We start from the raw sequence: 16,405 nt of genomic DNA, 5'->3' as shown, positions 1-16,405 counted from the left end.
CCTCAAAGGCCAATATATCCTTCCTAAGGTGCAGTGGCCAGAACTGCTCACAGTAACTCCAGGTGTGGTCTAACCAGGGCTTTGTGTAGCTGAGTCATGACTTCTACCCCCTTGTACTCCAGTCCTCTAGATATTAAGGCCAGCATTCCATTAGACTTTTAGACTATTTTCTTTACTTGATCTTGACATTTTAATGATGGATATACATGGACCCCCAGATCTTTTTGGACCTTCACTGTTTCTAACTTTTCACCATTTAGAATGCATTCTGTTCTGTTCTTTTTAAGGTTCAAAGTGGATGACCTCTCATTTGTCAACACTGAAATCCATTTGCCACAGTTCTGCCCATTCACTTAATCTATTAATGCTTCTGTATAATTTTATGCTGCCACCTGCATTATTTACAATGCTGCCTATCTTTGTGTCATTGACAAATTTGGCTACGTAACTTTCTATCCCATCATCAAAGTCATTAATAAATATGATAAATCATTGAGACCTCAACACAGATCTTTTGCGAGATGCCATTAGTCACATTCCGCACCTAAGCCAAAATTTGACAAAGGTATTTCACTGTTATCACAGTAACATAACACTATGTTGTGACATTTTCACATTCATAGAAACATAGAAAATAGGAGTAGGCCATTTGGCCCTCAGAGCCTGCTCCGCCATTCATTACGATCATGGCTGATCAGCCAACTCAGTAACCTGTTCCTGCTTTCCCCCCATATCCTTTGATTCCTTTCACCCCAAGAGCTATATCTAAATCCTTCTTGACAACATACAAGGTTTTGGCCTCAACTGCTTTCTGTGGTAGCAAATTCCTCAGGCTCACCACACTCTGAGTGAAGTAATTTCTCCTCATCTCAGTCCTGAAAGGTTTACCCCGTATCATTAGACTATGACCCCTGGTTCTGGACTCCCCCACCATCGGGAACATCCTTCCTGCATCTACCCTGTCAAGTCCTGTTAGAATTTTATAGGTTTCTATGAGATTCCCTCCTCACTCTTCTGAACTCCAGCGAATATAATGCTAACCGACTCAATCCCTCCTCACACGTCAGTACCGCCATCCCAGGAATCAGTCTGGTAAACCTTCGCTGCACTCCCTCTATAGAACATCCTTCCTCAGATAAGGAGACCAAAACTTCACACAATATTCCAGGTGTAGCCTCACCAAGGCCCTGTATAATTCCAGTAACGGGTAAAGGGGGCTGAGGTACAGACCGGCCATGATCCAAATGAAGGACTGAATAGCCTCCTCCTGCTTTGAAATGTTTCCTCTCTGCTCAAATATGGTTAGCAACAAATAAACATTGTGATGATGAATATTAACTCGCGTCCACTGACCACAGTTATGGAGATAGTAAGAAGTGCAAAGTGAGTGCTAACACTAATTAGCACAGAAAGGCAAAGCTCAAATTCACAAAAGTAAAAGCCTCTGAGCAGGCAAGAGAGAAGCTGCAGAATCTTCTACAGTGGGTGGTGGATATTACATAGTATTTTATAGCACAGAAACTGGTCTCTGCTGAACACAAGAAATAGGAGTGGACCATATGACCCATCAAGCCTGCTCCACTATTCAAAACGATCACAGCTGATCTTAGGCTTCAATCTCACTTTCCCGACCGCTCGCTTGCCATAACCTTGATTCCGAGACCCCAAAGATCCGTCCATCCCAGCCTTAAATGTATTCACTAACAGAGCATCTGCAACCCTCTGGGGTAGAGAATTCCAAAGATTCACAATCCTTTGAGTGAAGAAATTTCTCCTCCTCTCAGTCCTAAATGATCTGCCCCTTATCCTGAGACTGTGCCCCAGTGTTTTAAGTTCCCGACCAGTGGGAACAATCTCTCAGTATCTACCCTATCCAGCCCCTTCAGAATCTTGTATGTTTCAATGAGATTGTCTCTCATTGTTCTAAACTCCAGAGTACTGGCCCAATTTATTCAGCCTCTCATCATAGGGCAACCCCCACATCCCATGGACCAATTTAGCGAACCTTCACTATATCACCTCCAATGCAAGTATATCCTTTTCTAAATGTGGAAACCAAAACTGCACACAGTACTCCAGATGTGATCTCACCAAAACACTGTACAACTGTAGCAAGACTTCTTTATTCCTGAACTCCAATCCCCTTGCAATGAAGGCCAACTTGCCATTTGCCTTCCTAATTGCTTGCTGTACCTGCATGCAAACTTTCTGCGTTCCTTGTACAAGCACAGCCAAATCTCTTTGAACATCAACACTTACAAGGGGGTGAAAAGTTAACGGGAGTAGGTGGAACTGTGGAGTAAGCAGTTCAGCCATGAAGTTATTGAATGGCAGAGGAGGCTCGAAGGGCCGAGTGGCCTCCTCCTGCACCTAATTCATATGTTCGTATGTACAAGTTCCACATTAAAAAAAAAATTTGCTTTTCTATTATGAACAAAGTGAATAACTTCACACTTCCCTATATTATACTTCATCTGCCATCTTGTTTCCCACTCACTTAGAGTCATAGTCATAGAGAGATACAGCACTGAAACAGGCCCTTCGGCCCACCGAGTCTGTGCTGACCATCAACCACCCATTTATACTAATCCTACATTAATCCCATATTCACTACCACATCCCCACCTTCCCTCAATTCTCCTACCAACCTAGACAAGGGGCAATTTACAATGACCAATTTACCTATCAACCTGCAAGTCTTTGGCTGTGGGAGGAAACCGGAGCACCCGGCGGAAACCCACGCGGTCACAGGGAGAACTTGCAAACTCCACACAGGCAGTACCCAGAACCGAACCCGGGTCGCTGGAGCTGTGAGGCTGCGTGCGAACCACTGCGTCACTGGGCCGCCCACCTGTCTATATCTCTCTGCAGCCTCTCTGTGCCCTCCCCATAGCTTACCTTTTCACCTACCTTTGTATTATCAGCGAACTTAGATACATTACTCTGTCTCTTCACCTAAGACATTAATATAGATTGTAAATAGCTGAGGCCCCAGCACTGATACTTGCAGCACTCCACTATTTACTGCCTGTTAACTTGAAAATGCACCATTTATGCCCACTCTTTGCTTCCTGTCCTTTAACAAATCCTCTGTTATAATATTACTCCCAACTCAATGAGCCCTTATCTTGCCTACTAAAACTTTTGCGTGGCACCGTATCAAAAGGCTTTTGGAAATCCAGGTATATTATATCTACTCGGTTCCCTTTTATTTAACCTACCAGTTGCATCCTAAAAAAAATAATACATTTGTCAAACAGGATTTCTCTTTAGTAAAACCATGTTGACTTGTTCTAATCATACTGTGCTTTTCTAAGTGCATTGTTAAGGCTTCCATAATAATAGATTCCAGTATTTTCCAAGCGACTGATGTTGGCTAAATGGCCTATAGTTCCCTGTTCTCTCTCTCCCTCCTTTCTTGAAAAGCAGTGTAACATTTGCCAACTTCCAATCTGATGGGACTGTTCCCGAATCTAAGGAATTTTGGAAAATCATAGCTAGCGCATCCACTATCTCTGCAGCTATCTCTTTTAGAACCCTAGGGTGTAGGCCATCAGGTCCCGGGGATTTGTCGGATTTTAGTTCCTTAAGTTTCTCCAATACTTTTCCTCTGCTGATAATTTCCTTAATTTCCTCACTCTATCTCCTAGGTTACCAACTATTTCTGGTATGAAATTTGCGTCTTCAACTGTGAAAAGTGACAAAAAATATTTGTTTAATGCCTCTGCCATTTCCTCATTTCCCACGATAATTTCTCTTGTCTCTGCTTCTAAGGGACCAATGTTTACTTTAGCTACTCTCTTCCTTTTTATATACCTACAAAAGCTCTTACAATCTGCTTTTATATTACTGACTAGTTTACTCTCATTCTATTTTTTCCTTTTTCATAAACTTTTTGGTGGCCCTTTGTTGGTTTCTAAAAAATACCCAATCCTTAGACTTGCTAATCTTTTCTGCAACATTGTAAGCCTCCTCTTTTAATCTAATACTATCCTTAACTTCCTGAGTGAGCCACAGATGGGTCTTCCTTGCTGAGTTTTTGTTTTTCAATGGAATGTAGTTTTGTTGAACATTTTGAAGCTTTTCTTTAAAGGCTTTCCACTGTTCATTTACCACCAAACCTTTTAGTCTACATATTCAATTTACCTTAGCCAGTTCTCCCCTCATATCTATGTAATTGGCTTTGATCAAGTTTGAGTTCTTTATTTGTGATTGGAGTATGTCACTTTCAAGCTTAACATGGAATTCAATGGTATTATGATCACTATTTCCCAATGGATCTTTTACTATGGCATTACTAATTAACCCTGCTGCATTACACAATACTAGATCTAAGATAGCTTTATCCCTAGTCGGTTTCACATTACTTCTCCAAGAACTGTCCCGAAAACGTTCTACAAACTCATCTTCTAGACCACTCTTGCCAATTTCATTATCCCAGTCTATATGAAGATGAAAGTCCCCCACAATTATTACATTGCCTTTGTTATAAGTTCCAATATATTCTTGTTTAATACTCTGTCCGACAGCATAACAACTGTTAGGGGGCCTATAAACTACTCCCACCAGTGTTCTCCATTCTTACTATTCCTAATTTCCACCGATATTGATTCGAATTCACGAGCTTCTGAGGCCAGATCCTTTCTCACTAATGCCCTTATGCCATCCTTTATTATCAAGGCTACTCCTCTTCCTTTGCCATTCTGTCTATCTGAAATATTGTGTACCCTGGAATATTTATTTCCCAACCTTGATCACCTTGTAATCATGTTTCTGTAATGGCGATTAGATCTAAATCAATTACCTACATTTATGCTATGTAAAGCAAAACCCCCCACCTGCCAAGACTGAGGCAGACATGATTTCGCCATATGAACAATAAAACTTAAAATTGCAAGCTCCTGGAAGGACATTTGCATCGTACCAGATGGTAGTGAAACAAAGGAACCAGTCCCCGCCCCAATACACAGAAAGGACCTGGTCAAATCAGTCGGTCACGTGACCAACTGCTGGCCAACTAGGGGAGTTTTAAACTGGAAGAACAGAATTTGAACTCAGAACGTCATACGCTGCTGGAACTGAAGCAAGAATTACCTCCTCTCCTGTCTGCCCTCATCTCGCTCTCACCAGCTTCAGGAACCATTGAAGACATGTAAACTCAAAGAGAGAAAAGTCTCCAAAGTGAACAAGGTTTAAAAAGAATACTGGGCACCAACAAAATGCAAGACCATATCTGCAACCAAGGACTACAGTGAGCTCGAAGCACAGTAACAAGATATTTCCACAAACTGTTACACTTTATTTTTTCTGTCACAATCTGCATGTGTATATCACTTGTGCATGCTAACGTGGGTGCATCATATATCCGTAGGCATTAACCATATTAGAGTTTAAGTTTAATAAATTTCACTTGTCTTCTTTAAACCAAAGAAAGCCTGTTTGTGCTCATTTCTTTGCCATATAATTGGAAAGCTGTGAACAAGAATTCACAAAGGGGGAGCTCAAAACACAGTGTGTTTAAAATTAAACACTGTTACAATAAGACCAGATGGAGATGGTAACAGACCCCTAGACACCTTTCAAGTTGGGTGCTAGCGTCCGGAATTTTACCTACAGACGAAGGAGTGAAATTGGAAGTGGGAAGCCAAATTGTTTCCAATCAAAAAGAGCAAACAGATTTTCTTGTGGTTGTGTGTGATTGAATACTAACATGTCTGCAACTGAAGCGAGTAGCTCTCCAAGCCAGGGTGAAGTAAATTGGGATTAGTTAAAAGCACTGTCTATGGAGGAGTTGAGAAAAATGGCTGGGCAGTGTGGGATCACTGTATGTGGCAAGGCTAGGAAGTCTGACCTCTTAAGGCTAATGGCCACCATTTTTCCCTTGAATCAGAAGAGGCAGAAACAGTGTTAGAAACAGAGTCCAACAGGGTATTGTTAGCAAAGATACAATTGGAACAGAGGAAACTTGAATTTGAGGAAAGTGAGAGGGAGAAAGAGAGCCTTTGAAAAGGAACGTGAAGAAAATGAAAGGCGGGAGAGAAAGAGAGAATGACAGGAGAAGGAAACAGAGGGAGAGGAGAAAGAGAGAGAAAGAATATGCCGGAAAGAATCTGAAGAGAGTGGCTTGAGCTAACTAGGAGGCGACAGAGTAACCCTAGTGAAAGCACGGCCAATATGGAGGAGCACAATTCAGGGCTCGGTACAAGATTGCTAAAACTCACTCAATTAATTCCAAAATGTAATGAGGAAGATGTGGAAGTGTTTTTCGTGTCCTTTGAGAATCTGGCAAGGCAGCTAAAACGGCCAGCTGAAACCTGGTCTTTTTTACTGCAAAGCAAACTAACTGGAAAAGCCCATGAGGTTTATTCCTTGCTACCAGATTGAGAGTTCATCAAATTATGAACTGACCAAAAATGCTATCCTCGAGGCATATGAATTAGGACCCGAATCCTATGACCAAACGTTTAGAACCCTCAAAAAGCAAGCTAATCAAACTTATCTGGAGTTTGAAAGTAGTAGGCAACTGGCTTTTGACCAGTGGCTGAGGGCTTTAAAAATGCAGCTCAGCTATGAGACTCTCAGAGAAGTAATTCTGTTAGAGGAATTTAAAAACTCTCTCCCATTCTCAATAAAGACCCATGTAGAGGAGCAGCGGGTTCAGGGAGCCCGGCAAGCGGCCGTTCTGGCCAATGAGTTTGCTTTAATTTGTCAGTTTCCCGGGGAAAACCTTTCCTCATCATCCCCACAAATCCGAAAAGGACAAAGGGTAGGAAGGTGATCTCCGCCCAGGCAGTCCTGGAAGAGAAAGGAAAGCAGGAGACACAGGGGGGCCTCCTCCAGCCAAAAAGGAAGGTGCTGTGAGCAAGAGTGAGACCCAGAGACCTGTGTGCTTCTATTGCAATAAGGCAGGGCATTTAAAAGCTGACTGCTGAAAACTAAAAGGAAAAGCGGTAGGGTTAATCAGGGCACACCTGCTCAGTGAAGACGGGACCCTGATGGAAAACACAAAACAAGCTGCGGCTTTAACTGCAGTAAGAGTGCAACCCAGAAAGCTTACTACGGCCAGTGCAGGAAAAGTTAATAGGATTCCTGAAGGTTATCAGGGTTTTGTATTTGACAGGAAAGTAACCCCATATCCCTCGAGTGGGGCAAGCAAGCCCATAGTGATTCTCAGGGACACAGGGGCGACTAGATCCCTTTTACTGGGAAAGGGCCTGATCTTTCCCCCAGAGACTGCAGTGAACACCAAAATGGTGGCGAATGGTATTGGAGGGCAGTGCATGTCCTGTACTTGTACAACCTGAACAACAGGTGCACTTGGACAGTGACCGAGTTTCAGGACTGGTGACTGTAGGAATTGTCCCTAGTTTGCCTGTGGATGGAGTTGACTTACTCCTCGGAAATGATCTGGCAGGGGTGAAGGTGGTAGCTGCCCCAGTAGTGAAAGAAAGACTGCAGGAGGTCAGAAAGACGGGGTGGTGGCCGGAGACGGACCCCTACAGTGTCCCTGAATGGGTAGTGGATCAGGCCATGATCAGCCAGCTCCCCTAGAGGAGACTGTATTGGCACTGCAGGCAGATGACCATGAGGTCTGCCTGGCCGAGACTTTCTTTGGAAAGTTAGGAGACCCAGGGAATGAATTAAATGGATTTTGCCTAGCTGAGGCTCAGCTGTCCAATCTGAAAGTGAAAACGGATAGCAAGAGTCACTGACTGCTACTTTTTAAAGAATGAGGTACTGATGAGGAAATAGAGTTCTCTTCACAGATCCGAGGGCAAGGAGTGGACAGTAGTTCACCAGGTAGTGGTGCCACAGAGGTACCGAGGAGAAATATTAAGAAGGGCCCACGAGACTACAGTGGCTGCACATGCCAGTATACCAAAGGCCGCCTAAGACAGCAGTTTGACTGGCCAAAACTCCACAAAGATGGGCAGCACAGTGGCGCAGTGGTTAGCACCGCAGCCTCACAGCTCCAGCGACCCAGGTTCAGTTCTGGGTATTGCCTGTGTGGAGCTTGCAAGTTCTCCCTGTGACCACGTGGGTTTCCGCCGGGTGCTCTGGTTTCCTCCCACAGCCAAAGACTTGCAGGTTGATAGGTAACTTGGCCGTTGTAAATTGCCCCTAGTGTAGGTAGGTGGTAGGAGAATGGTGGGGATGTAGTAGGGAATATGGGATTAACGTAGGATTAGTATAAAATGGGTGGTTGTTGGTTGGCACAGACTCGGTGGACCGAAGGGCCTGTTTCAGTGCTGTATCTCTCTATGTCTATGAGTACTGCAGGAGTTGCCACATGTGCCAGTTTGAGGGGAAGCCCCAACCTACAGTGAAACCTGCACCCCTAAGTCCTGTACTGGTGTTAGGAGGACCCTCCAGCAGAGGGCTGGTGAACTGTAAGGGACTCCCGCAAAGAACAACATGGTCAGCAAAAGTATAGAAAGAGAAGGGGAAAAAGTGACCAAAAGGGCAGGTTCAAGAAAGTCCGGGAAAAATCCTGGATGAAAACCCCTATTGTCCTGTCAACCAACCCCAAAAAATGTGAAACGTTAGATCCCACATCCTCCAATGTGAATGCAGACTCTAGAAGCACCCCACCAGAGTTGCTAATAGCATTTACAGGAACCTGCAGAGACCAAGAGAGACCTCTCCAGGGCAGAGAAACCGTGAATGTGATGCCTCACCTAGTCGAAGTGTCACAGGAGAATGCAGCTAAGTCTGCAAAAATAGCTGCAGGTAGGAGTGTCTGGAGAACAAAAGGAAGAGTAACAAAGAAGGCTGCGTTTGATGACAATACAACCACTAGGTGGCGCAGTACTTACACATGTGCAAATGCAGGCTCTTCAACTGGAATATCAGTGTCTACGATGTTCAGGCAGCTGCCAGGATTAAAGATGGCGCTGCTCAATTTATCACAGGAAATGCTTATAACTACATCATTCTACCAAATGAGCCTGACATTAAGTTGGATGGAAGCCCAGTAATATGCTATGTAGTTATAGGATACTAACTGTAATCCTTAGATCCATTTAATATTCCAGTAATCCAACTAAAAACAAAAGGAATTTTATGATTGAATTTGCATTGGAAGATGGTGAATTGTCACCCCGATCGAAAATAGGGCAGAGTATAAATGTGCTGCCAATTCATTATTGTGATTCGTTTATATGACCGACCAGGACTGATTTCACCCGAACGTAGCTGCCAGCTCCCGCCCCACTGACTACTCTCGACCCTCAGCAACTTGCTTTCTCCCCCTTTCTCCCCACCGGCCGCTTCCTCTTCCCCACCGGCCACTCGCTCCAGACCTCGTTGCTCCCCGCGCCCCCCCCCACAACTCCCCTGGCTGATTGTTCCCTGCTCGCGCCACCTCGTTCTCCGGTCACTCGCTCACTCCCCGCACACCCCCACCTCCCCCAGCCACTAGCTCTAGGCCGTGCCGCTTCCCTCCTCTTGGCCATTCATTGCTATGTTTAATCGTTCCCCATGCGCCACCCGAAGCAAAGCGGGCCGCAAGGAGTGATGTAGGAGCGAGTGGCCGAGAGGAGGAAAGCAGCGTGGCCTAGAGCTAGTAGCTGGGGGGGGGGGGGGGAGGAGGGGGGAACACACGGGGTAGCGAGGCAGCCGGAGAGCAGGGTGATGCGAGCGGGGAACAATCGGCCAGGGGAGTGGGGGTGGGGTGGGCAAGGGAGCAGCGAGGTCTGGAGCGGGCAGCTGAGGGGAGGAAGCGTCAAGGCCTAGAGTGAGCAGCTGAGGGGAGGAAGAGCTCCAGCCTCAAAATCTCCCATTCAGCTGCTTCTTCCAGTTGAGTGGGGGGCTGGATACTCAATGACACTTTAGCACGCATGCGCGAAGATGGACCAGACGCTGTTACGCGATGATGTCATACCGCGCAAGCACCACTTAGTCCTGGAAAGATGTAGCTGCGCATGTGCACAGCTTGGCGCACTCTGATGACATGAGCGGGCCACTGCGTTGTCAGGAATCATTTTGAACAAAGAATCCTCCCCCACAGTCAGGAAAATGGAACCACCCATCCCCTGAAGTAAAAAGTCTTTGCATGACTCAGAGTTCAGGATAGACCCGCCCCCTACTAACTCTCGAGAAAAAAAGAGAAAATTAAAGCAGCCCTGGCACCCAGAACAGACCAGTTTTAATAAGCTTTAAAATTGGTGAATGAATGGAAATGAATGAGAGAAATGCATGGTTTTCTTTCTGTATCTTATATTTCTCTCAAACTCTTATGAAATGTGTCATTTTTCTTCAAATCACATTTCATTCCCCTGGGTGTGGAGGCATCAGGCAAACCCCCCCCCCCCCCCACCTGCCAAGACTGAGGAACACATGATTTCAGCACATGAATATTAAAAACTAAAATTGCAAACCCCTGGCTGGAAGGATATTTGCATCGTACCAGATGGTAGTGAAACAAAGGAACCAGTCCCCGCCCCAATACACAGAAGAGACCTGGTCAAATCAGTCGGTCATGTGACCACCTGCTGGCCAACTGGGGAAGTTTTAAACTGGAAAAACAGAATTTGAACTCAGAACGCGGTGTGCTCCTGGAACTAAAGCAAGAATTACTTCCTCTCCTGTCTGCCCTTATCTCACTCTCACCAGCTTCGGAAACCACTAAAGACACGTAAACTCAAAGAGAGAAAAGTCTCTGACGTGAACAAGGTTTAAAAAGAATACTGGGCCTCAACAAAACCCAAGACCATATCTTCAATCAAGGGCTACAGCGAGCTCGAAGCACAGAAACAAGATATTTCGTCAAACTGTTCCACTTTATCTCTTCTTTTTTCGATCCCTATCTGCATCTGTATATCACATGTGCATGCTAGTATGGGCACATCATATATTCATAGGCGTGAACCATATTGGGCTTTAAGTAAGTTTAATAAATTTCATTTTTCTTCTTTAAACCAAAGAAAGCCTGTTTGTGCTCATTTCTTTGCCTTATAATTGGAAAGCTGTGAACAAGAATTCACAAGGGGGGAGCTCAAAACATGGTGTTTAATTTTAAACACTGTTACTATAAGACCAGGTGAAGATAGTAACAGACCCCTGGACACCTTTCTCATCTGGTCGTAACAGCTAATAAAAACAAAAAAAAGTGTTGAAAAATACTCAGCAGGTGTGGCAGCATCTGCGGAGAGAGAAGCAAAGTTAACGTTTCAGGTCAGTGACCTTTCATCAGAACTGGCAAAGGTTAGAAATGTAATAGGTTTTAAGCAAATAAAGTGGGGGTGGGGCAAAAGAGAACAAAAGGGAAGGTGTCACTAGAACATAGGGTCACGGAGAATAACTGACAAGGAAGTCATGGGGCAAAGGCAAAGAGTGTATGATTTCAGAGCATGACTGGGCTCCCTTTTTATTTTTATTTTTGTTTGTTTCATCATTCAATTTTCTTTACCATGTGCCTGCCCACTTTTTTTTCAAGCTTGTGCTTTTGGCTAGGGCTTTCATTATTCTGCCATTTAACACCCTCTCTGCAATAATGCTTTGTCTTTCACCACACTATTAACACACTCTTTGCCTTTGCCCCATGACCTCCCTGTCAGTTATTCTCTGTAACCCTATGTCCTATCGACACCTCCCCTTTTGTTCTCTTTTGCCCCACCCCCACTTTATTTGCTTAAAACCTATTACATTTCTAACCTTTGCCAGTTCTGATGAAAGGTCATGGACCTGAAACGTTAACTTTGCTTCTCTCTCCACACATGCTGCCAGACTGGCTGAGTATTTTCCAACACTTTTGGTTTTTATTTCAGATTTCCAGCATCTGCGGTATTTTACTTTTATTTACCTCTATTTGTGCCACTAGTTCATCTATCTTATTGCAGATGCTTTACGCATTCAGATAAAGAAACTTTAATTTCATTTATTTACTTATATTCCCTGCAATGACCTTATTCATTGATGTACAACTTTTGTTAAACTCTCTGTCCCTCCTGTTCCACAATGCTATACTGTTTGACGCCTCGACCTTTCCCTTTGTATTTCTAAATCTCCCTTCATCTGAACCCTCCCCCGCTGTTAGTTCATGATCTCTAGCCTTATCTGTTGGCGCACTCTTAAGTTTGTACACTCTGTCCCTTCCTGCCACAATCTGATTATTACCCTTATTGCTATCTTGCTCTCTTGCTTTCTATTCTGTCTCTAAATTATCACTTCTTCCCTGACTTGATCCCTCGCCCCCACTATTTAGTTCAAAGCCCTCTCTACTGCCCTAGTTATATGACTCGCCAGGACACTGGTCCCAGCACGGTTTAGATGAAGACTGTCCCAACAGTACAGCTCCCACTTTCCCCTGTACTGGTGGCAGTGTCCCATGAATCGAAACCCATTTCTTCCACACCAACCTTTGAGCCATGCATTAAACTTTCTAATCATATTTACCCGATGCCAATTTGCTCCTGGCTCAGGTAATAATCCAGAGATCATTACCTTAGAGGTAAAAGCAAAATACTGCGGATGCTGGAAATCTAAAATAAAAACAAGAAATGCTGGAACCACTCAGCAGGTCTGGCAGCATCTGTGGGAAGAGAAGCAGAGTTAACGTTTCGGGCCACAGATGCTGCCAGACCTGCTGAGTGGTTCCAGCATTTCTTGTTTTTATTACCTTAGAGGTTCTGCTTTTTAATTTAGCCCCTAGCTGCTCATCCTCTCTATGTAGAACCTCTTTGCTAGTCCTATCTATGTCGTTGATACCCACGTGGACCACGACAATGGGATCCTTCCTCTCCAGCCCTGAGCAGATGTACCAAAGCCTGGCACCAGGCAGGCAACACAGCCTTGTGGACTCAGTCTCCCAGCTGCAGAGAACAGTGTCAATCCTCCTGACTATACTATCTCCTACTACCACTACATTCCTATTTACTCCCCCCGCTTGAATGCCTTCCTGTACCACGGTGCCTGTGGTCAGTTCACTCATCCACCCTGCAGCCCTCACCTTCATCCATACAAGCTTAAAGAACCTGAAGCCTGTTGGACAACTGCAAGGGCGAAGCCTCCTACACTTCCGCCTTCTCGATCCCCTTACCTACCTCACTTGCAGCCACCCTCTCCTGTCCCTGACCACGGACCAAATCAGACGACCCTATCCTATGGGATGTGACTGGCTTCTGGAACAAAGCGTACAGGTAACTTTCCCCCACCCTGATGCACTGCAGTGTCTGTAGCTCCGTCTCCAGATCATCAACTCTGAGCCAAAGCTCCTTGAACTGTAGACACTTACTGCAGACGTAGTTGCCGTGGATCATATTGGTGTCCACGAGTTCCCACATACTGCAGCTGCAACATATCATCTGCCCTGCCATCCTGATTGTGTTCTAAATAGCTAATTAATTATTTTCTTAATTAATGCCTCTCCTCACCAGCACTTTCTGTACTAATTTAAAAGTTGGTAATACACTAAACCTTATTGCTGGTGTTTCTGCTCCGCACAGGCCTCCTCCCACCTTACTTCACCTCACCCTATCAGCATATCCTTTTATTCCTTTCTCCCTCATATACCTATCTAGCTTCCCCTTAAATGCCTCTATGCTATTCCTTCAACTACACTTTGTGGTACCAAGTTCCACTGGCGGCACAGTGGCGCAGTGGTTAGCACCGCAGCCTCACAGCTCCAGGGACCCGGGTTCAATTCTGGGTGCTGCCTGTGTGGAGTTTGCAAGTTCTCCCTGTGTCTGCGTGGGTTTCCTCCGGGTGCTCCGGTTTCCTCCCACATGCCAAAGACTTGCAGGTTGATAGGTTAATTGGCCATTATAAATTGCCCCTAGTATAGGCAGGTGGTAGGGAAATATAGGGACAGGTGGGGATGTGGTAGGAATATGGGATTAGTGTAGGATTAGTATAAATGGGTGGTTGATGGTCGGCACAGACTCGGTGGGCCGAAGGGCCTGTTTCAGTGCTGTATCTCTAAAAAAAACTAAAACTAACCACTCTCTGGTTATAGAGGTTTCCCCTGAATTTCCTATTGAACTTATTAGTGACTATCTTATATTTACAACCCGGAATTTCAGTCTCTCCCACAAGTGGAATCATCTCTACATCTACCCTATTAAACCCTTTGATAATCTTAAAAACCTACAAAAGGTCACCCCTCAGCCTTTGCATTTCAAGAGAAAAGAGCCCCAGCCTGTTCAATCTTCCCCAATAGATAGAACCTCCCGTGTGACATCATTCTTTTTGTTCTCTCTCTATATCCTTTTCATAATAGTTTGGAATTGTGCATAATACTCCAAGTTCAACATCACTTTTCGGCTTTTCAATGCTATCCTGACAGAAATGAACCTCAGTGCTTGGTTTGCTATTTTATGGCCTGATTAACCTGCATCGCTACTTTTAGTGATTTGTGAATCTGTACCCCAAGATCCCTTTGCTCCGCGACCCCATTTAGATTCCTATAACCAAGCAGTGTGCAGCCTCCTTATTCTTCCCATCAAAATGCACCACCTCACCCACTGCACTGGTCAGTATACTAATGCTCACCTTTGAATACCTTTCACACTACCTGTCTTCTTAACAAGCAGCCGCTCACTGCAACAGTCCACCAATCGTTTGAGGGTGTAAAGACATTCGCGGAAGGTGGAGAAGAATGGGTAGTGGCTCACTATACACAGCGAGGTCAGGGTACTGTTCCGTGATCGGTTTCCGCTCTTCAGATGGCGCTTCAGCCGAGGCGAGCGACTGATGTCGGGGGTGGAATCAGCACTGTGCGTGGCCAGGGATGAGCCGCTGTCAGAATTGTTGTGGTCGTTGTCTGACGTCTCCGCAGCACTGCCCTTCGGATGCTGAAGCCCCCGGTCTGGCCTGTCCCGGCCGCACTTCTGGAAGGAGCGGTAGAAGTTAACGCAGACCCCATAGCGAATCACGCCGCTGTCCTTGTCGGTCAGGGTGAAAACAAAAGAGGAATCATCGCGCAGGCTGGTGCGTTTCTGCCGCACGCTGAGACATCCTTCAGGCTGGCAGAAGAAGACCACGTCCGGGGGAAGGGGAAAATCACGGTGATCCTCCAGTGGGTAACGGCGCAGCAGCTCGGGGGTCTGAGCAATGCTCTCACTGCTTGGCTGTCTGCAAACACACAAAACAAAGAGCAGCAGGGCCATGACTGCAACACTGATCATCACAGTACTGATAGGCAGCATTCCCACTGGAGACTATACCAATACCCAACACCAGCCACACCAACCACAACACCAGACTCGACACACATAACCCTAGCAGTAAGACAGTACTGATACACTGACCCCTAGCCATGTCCCCCACTGAAGATGCCAGCCATACCTTCCCCAGGAACTCCAGACACATATCCCCAACCAGGGCACCAGGGACCCTAGCTATACACCCCCCAGCAACCCAGGACTCAACACATATCGCACGCCCCTCGCCCACTAGGGACTTTACCTGGCCCCCAAAGTGGTGACACTGTGCTGAAAACAACCCCGCCCCCGCCACAAACAAGTGACACCATGCTGATAACACTACCCCCCTCCCCACCCCAGCCAGTGACACCGTGCTGAGAGCCCCCTCAGTGCCCTATCCCAGCTGGTGACACCACTGAAGACCTGCGCATCCTCATTGTGTGTACATACCCGTGATGCTGAAACCTTGGAAGTGCACCATCATGGGATTAACCATTTGGTACGGCAGGAGAGTGATAGTACTCCAGACAACCAGAGCTTGCCTCTTCCGGTGAGTTGGCATGTGGGATGGAGACTCTCTGGGGATGGACACACTGCTACCGAGGGTCAAGTAACACCCCTCCTACACCAAGCTCCAGGCTCTAAATGCCGGCTGGAATCAATTTTTTTTTTGCAGAGTCGTTCTGTATGTTCCTTGCCTTAGCCCCATTCCCCCTCTTGCTGTCTCTCCATTCCCCCCCCCCAGCCTCGCCGCCTCTCTACTACCCCCCGCCGCCTATCCACTAGCCCCCCCACCCCGCCTCTTCCCCGCCCCCGTGCCCCCACCCTTGCTGCCTTTCCCTCCCCTCCACCATCAACCCACACACAGGCTGCAAGGGGAGCTAACCGCCAGAGCCCCAAGGGAGCTGCTGTGGTTATTACCTGGCACCAATGATGACCAGATAGTCCAGCAAACGTGGACATACTCTCTTCTGAGACATCCTCTTCTGCCTTCCACTAGGTCATCGCAACTTCTCAGGAACACACAGCTCACTGAGGTGGCGAGCAGTTCAAGGAGCCCGGTGTTCTCTACCAGCAGCCGGTTTCAAGAACAGAGTGACACTGCATCCCAGCTCATGGTGAAGCCCACATGGAAGGAGATGCTTGGAACCTGAAACAGGGACAAGGTGAATCTGTTATTAAACAGCATCTGAAACAGCCTCACCTCATCACCCACGCAAGGTGCGAAAAACACACAACATACTGTACACAGCACAGACACC

General features: G+C 46.0%; 1 protein-coding gene across 1 annotated transcript in view; it reads right to left on the bottom strand.

Moving 5' to 3' along the window:
• madd (MAP-kinase activating death domain) overlaps nucleotides 1-16,405 on the bottom strand; it is a 426,952-nt gene that overhangs the window by 368,240 nt on the left and 42,307 nt on the right. Inside the window, exons 3-4 of the mRNA XM_068046784.1 lie at nucleotides 16,065-16,293; nucleotides 14,491-15,072 (exon numbers count right to left, since the gene is read on the bottom strand). Coding sequence (XP_067902885.1) covers nucleotides 14,491-15,072; nucleotides 16,065-16,123 — 641 coding nt within the window. The 5' untranslated portion in view covers nucleotides 16,124-16,293. The remainder of the gene's footprint in view (nucleotides 1-14,490; nucleotides 15,073-16,064; nucleotides 16,294-16,405) is intronic.

Source organism: Heterodontus francisci, chromosome 14, assembly GCF_036365525.1.
Source record: "Heterodontus francisci isolate sHetFra1 chromosome 14, sHetFra1.hap1, whole genome shotgun sequence".
In the NCBI taxonomy this organism is placed as follows: Eukaryota; Metazoa; Chordata; class Chondrichthyes; order Heterodontiformes; family Heterodontidae; genus Heterodontus; species Heterodontus francisci.
Note: the sequence above shows the minus strand (reverse complement) of the source record. Positions and strands in the feature narration are given on the sequence as shown.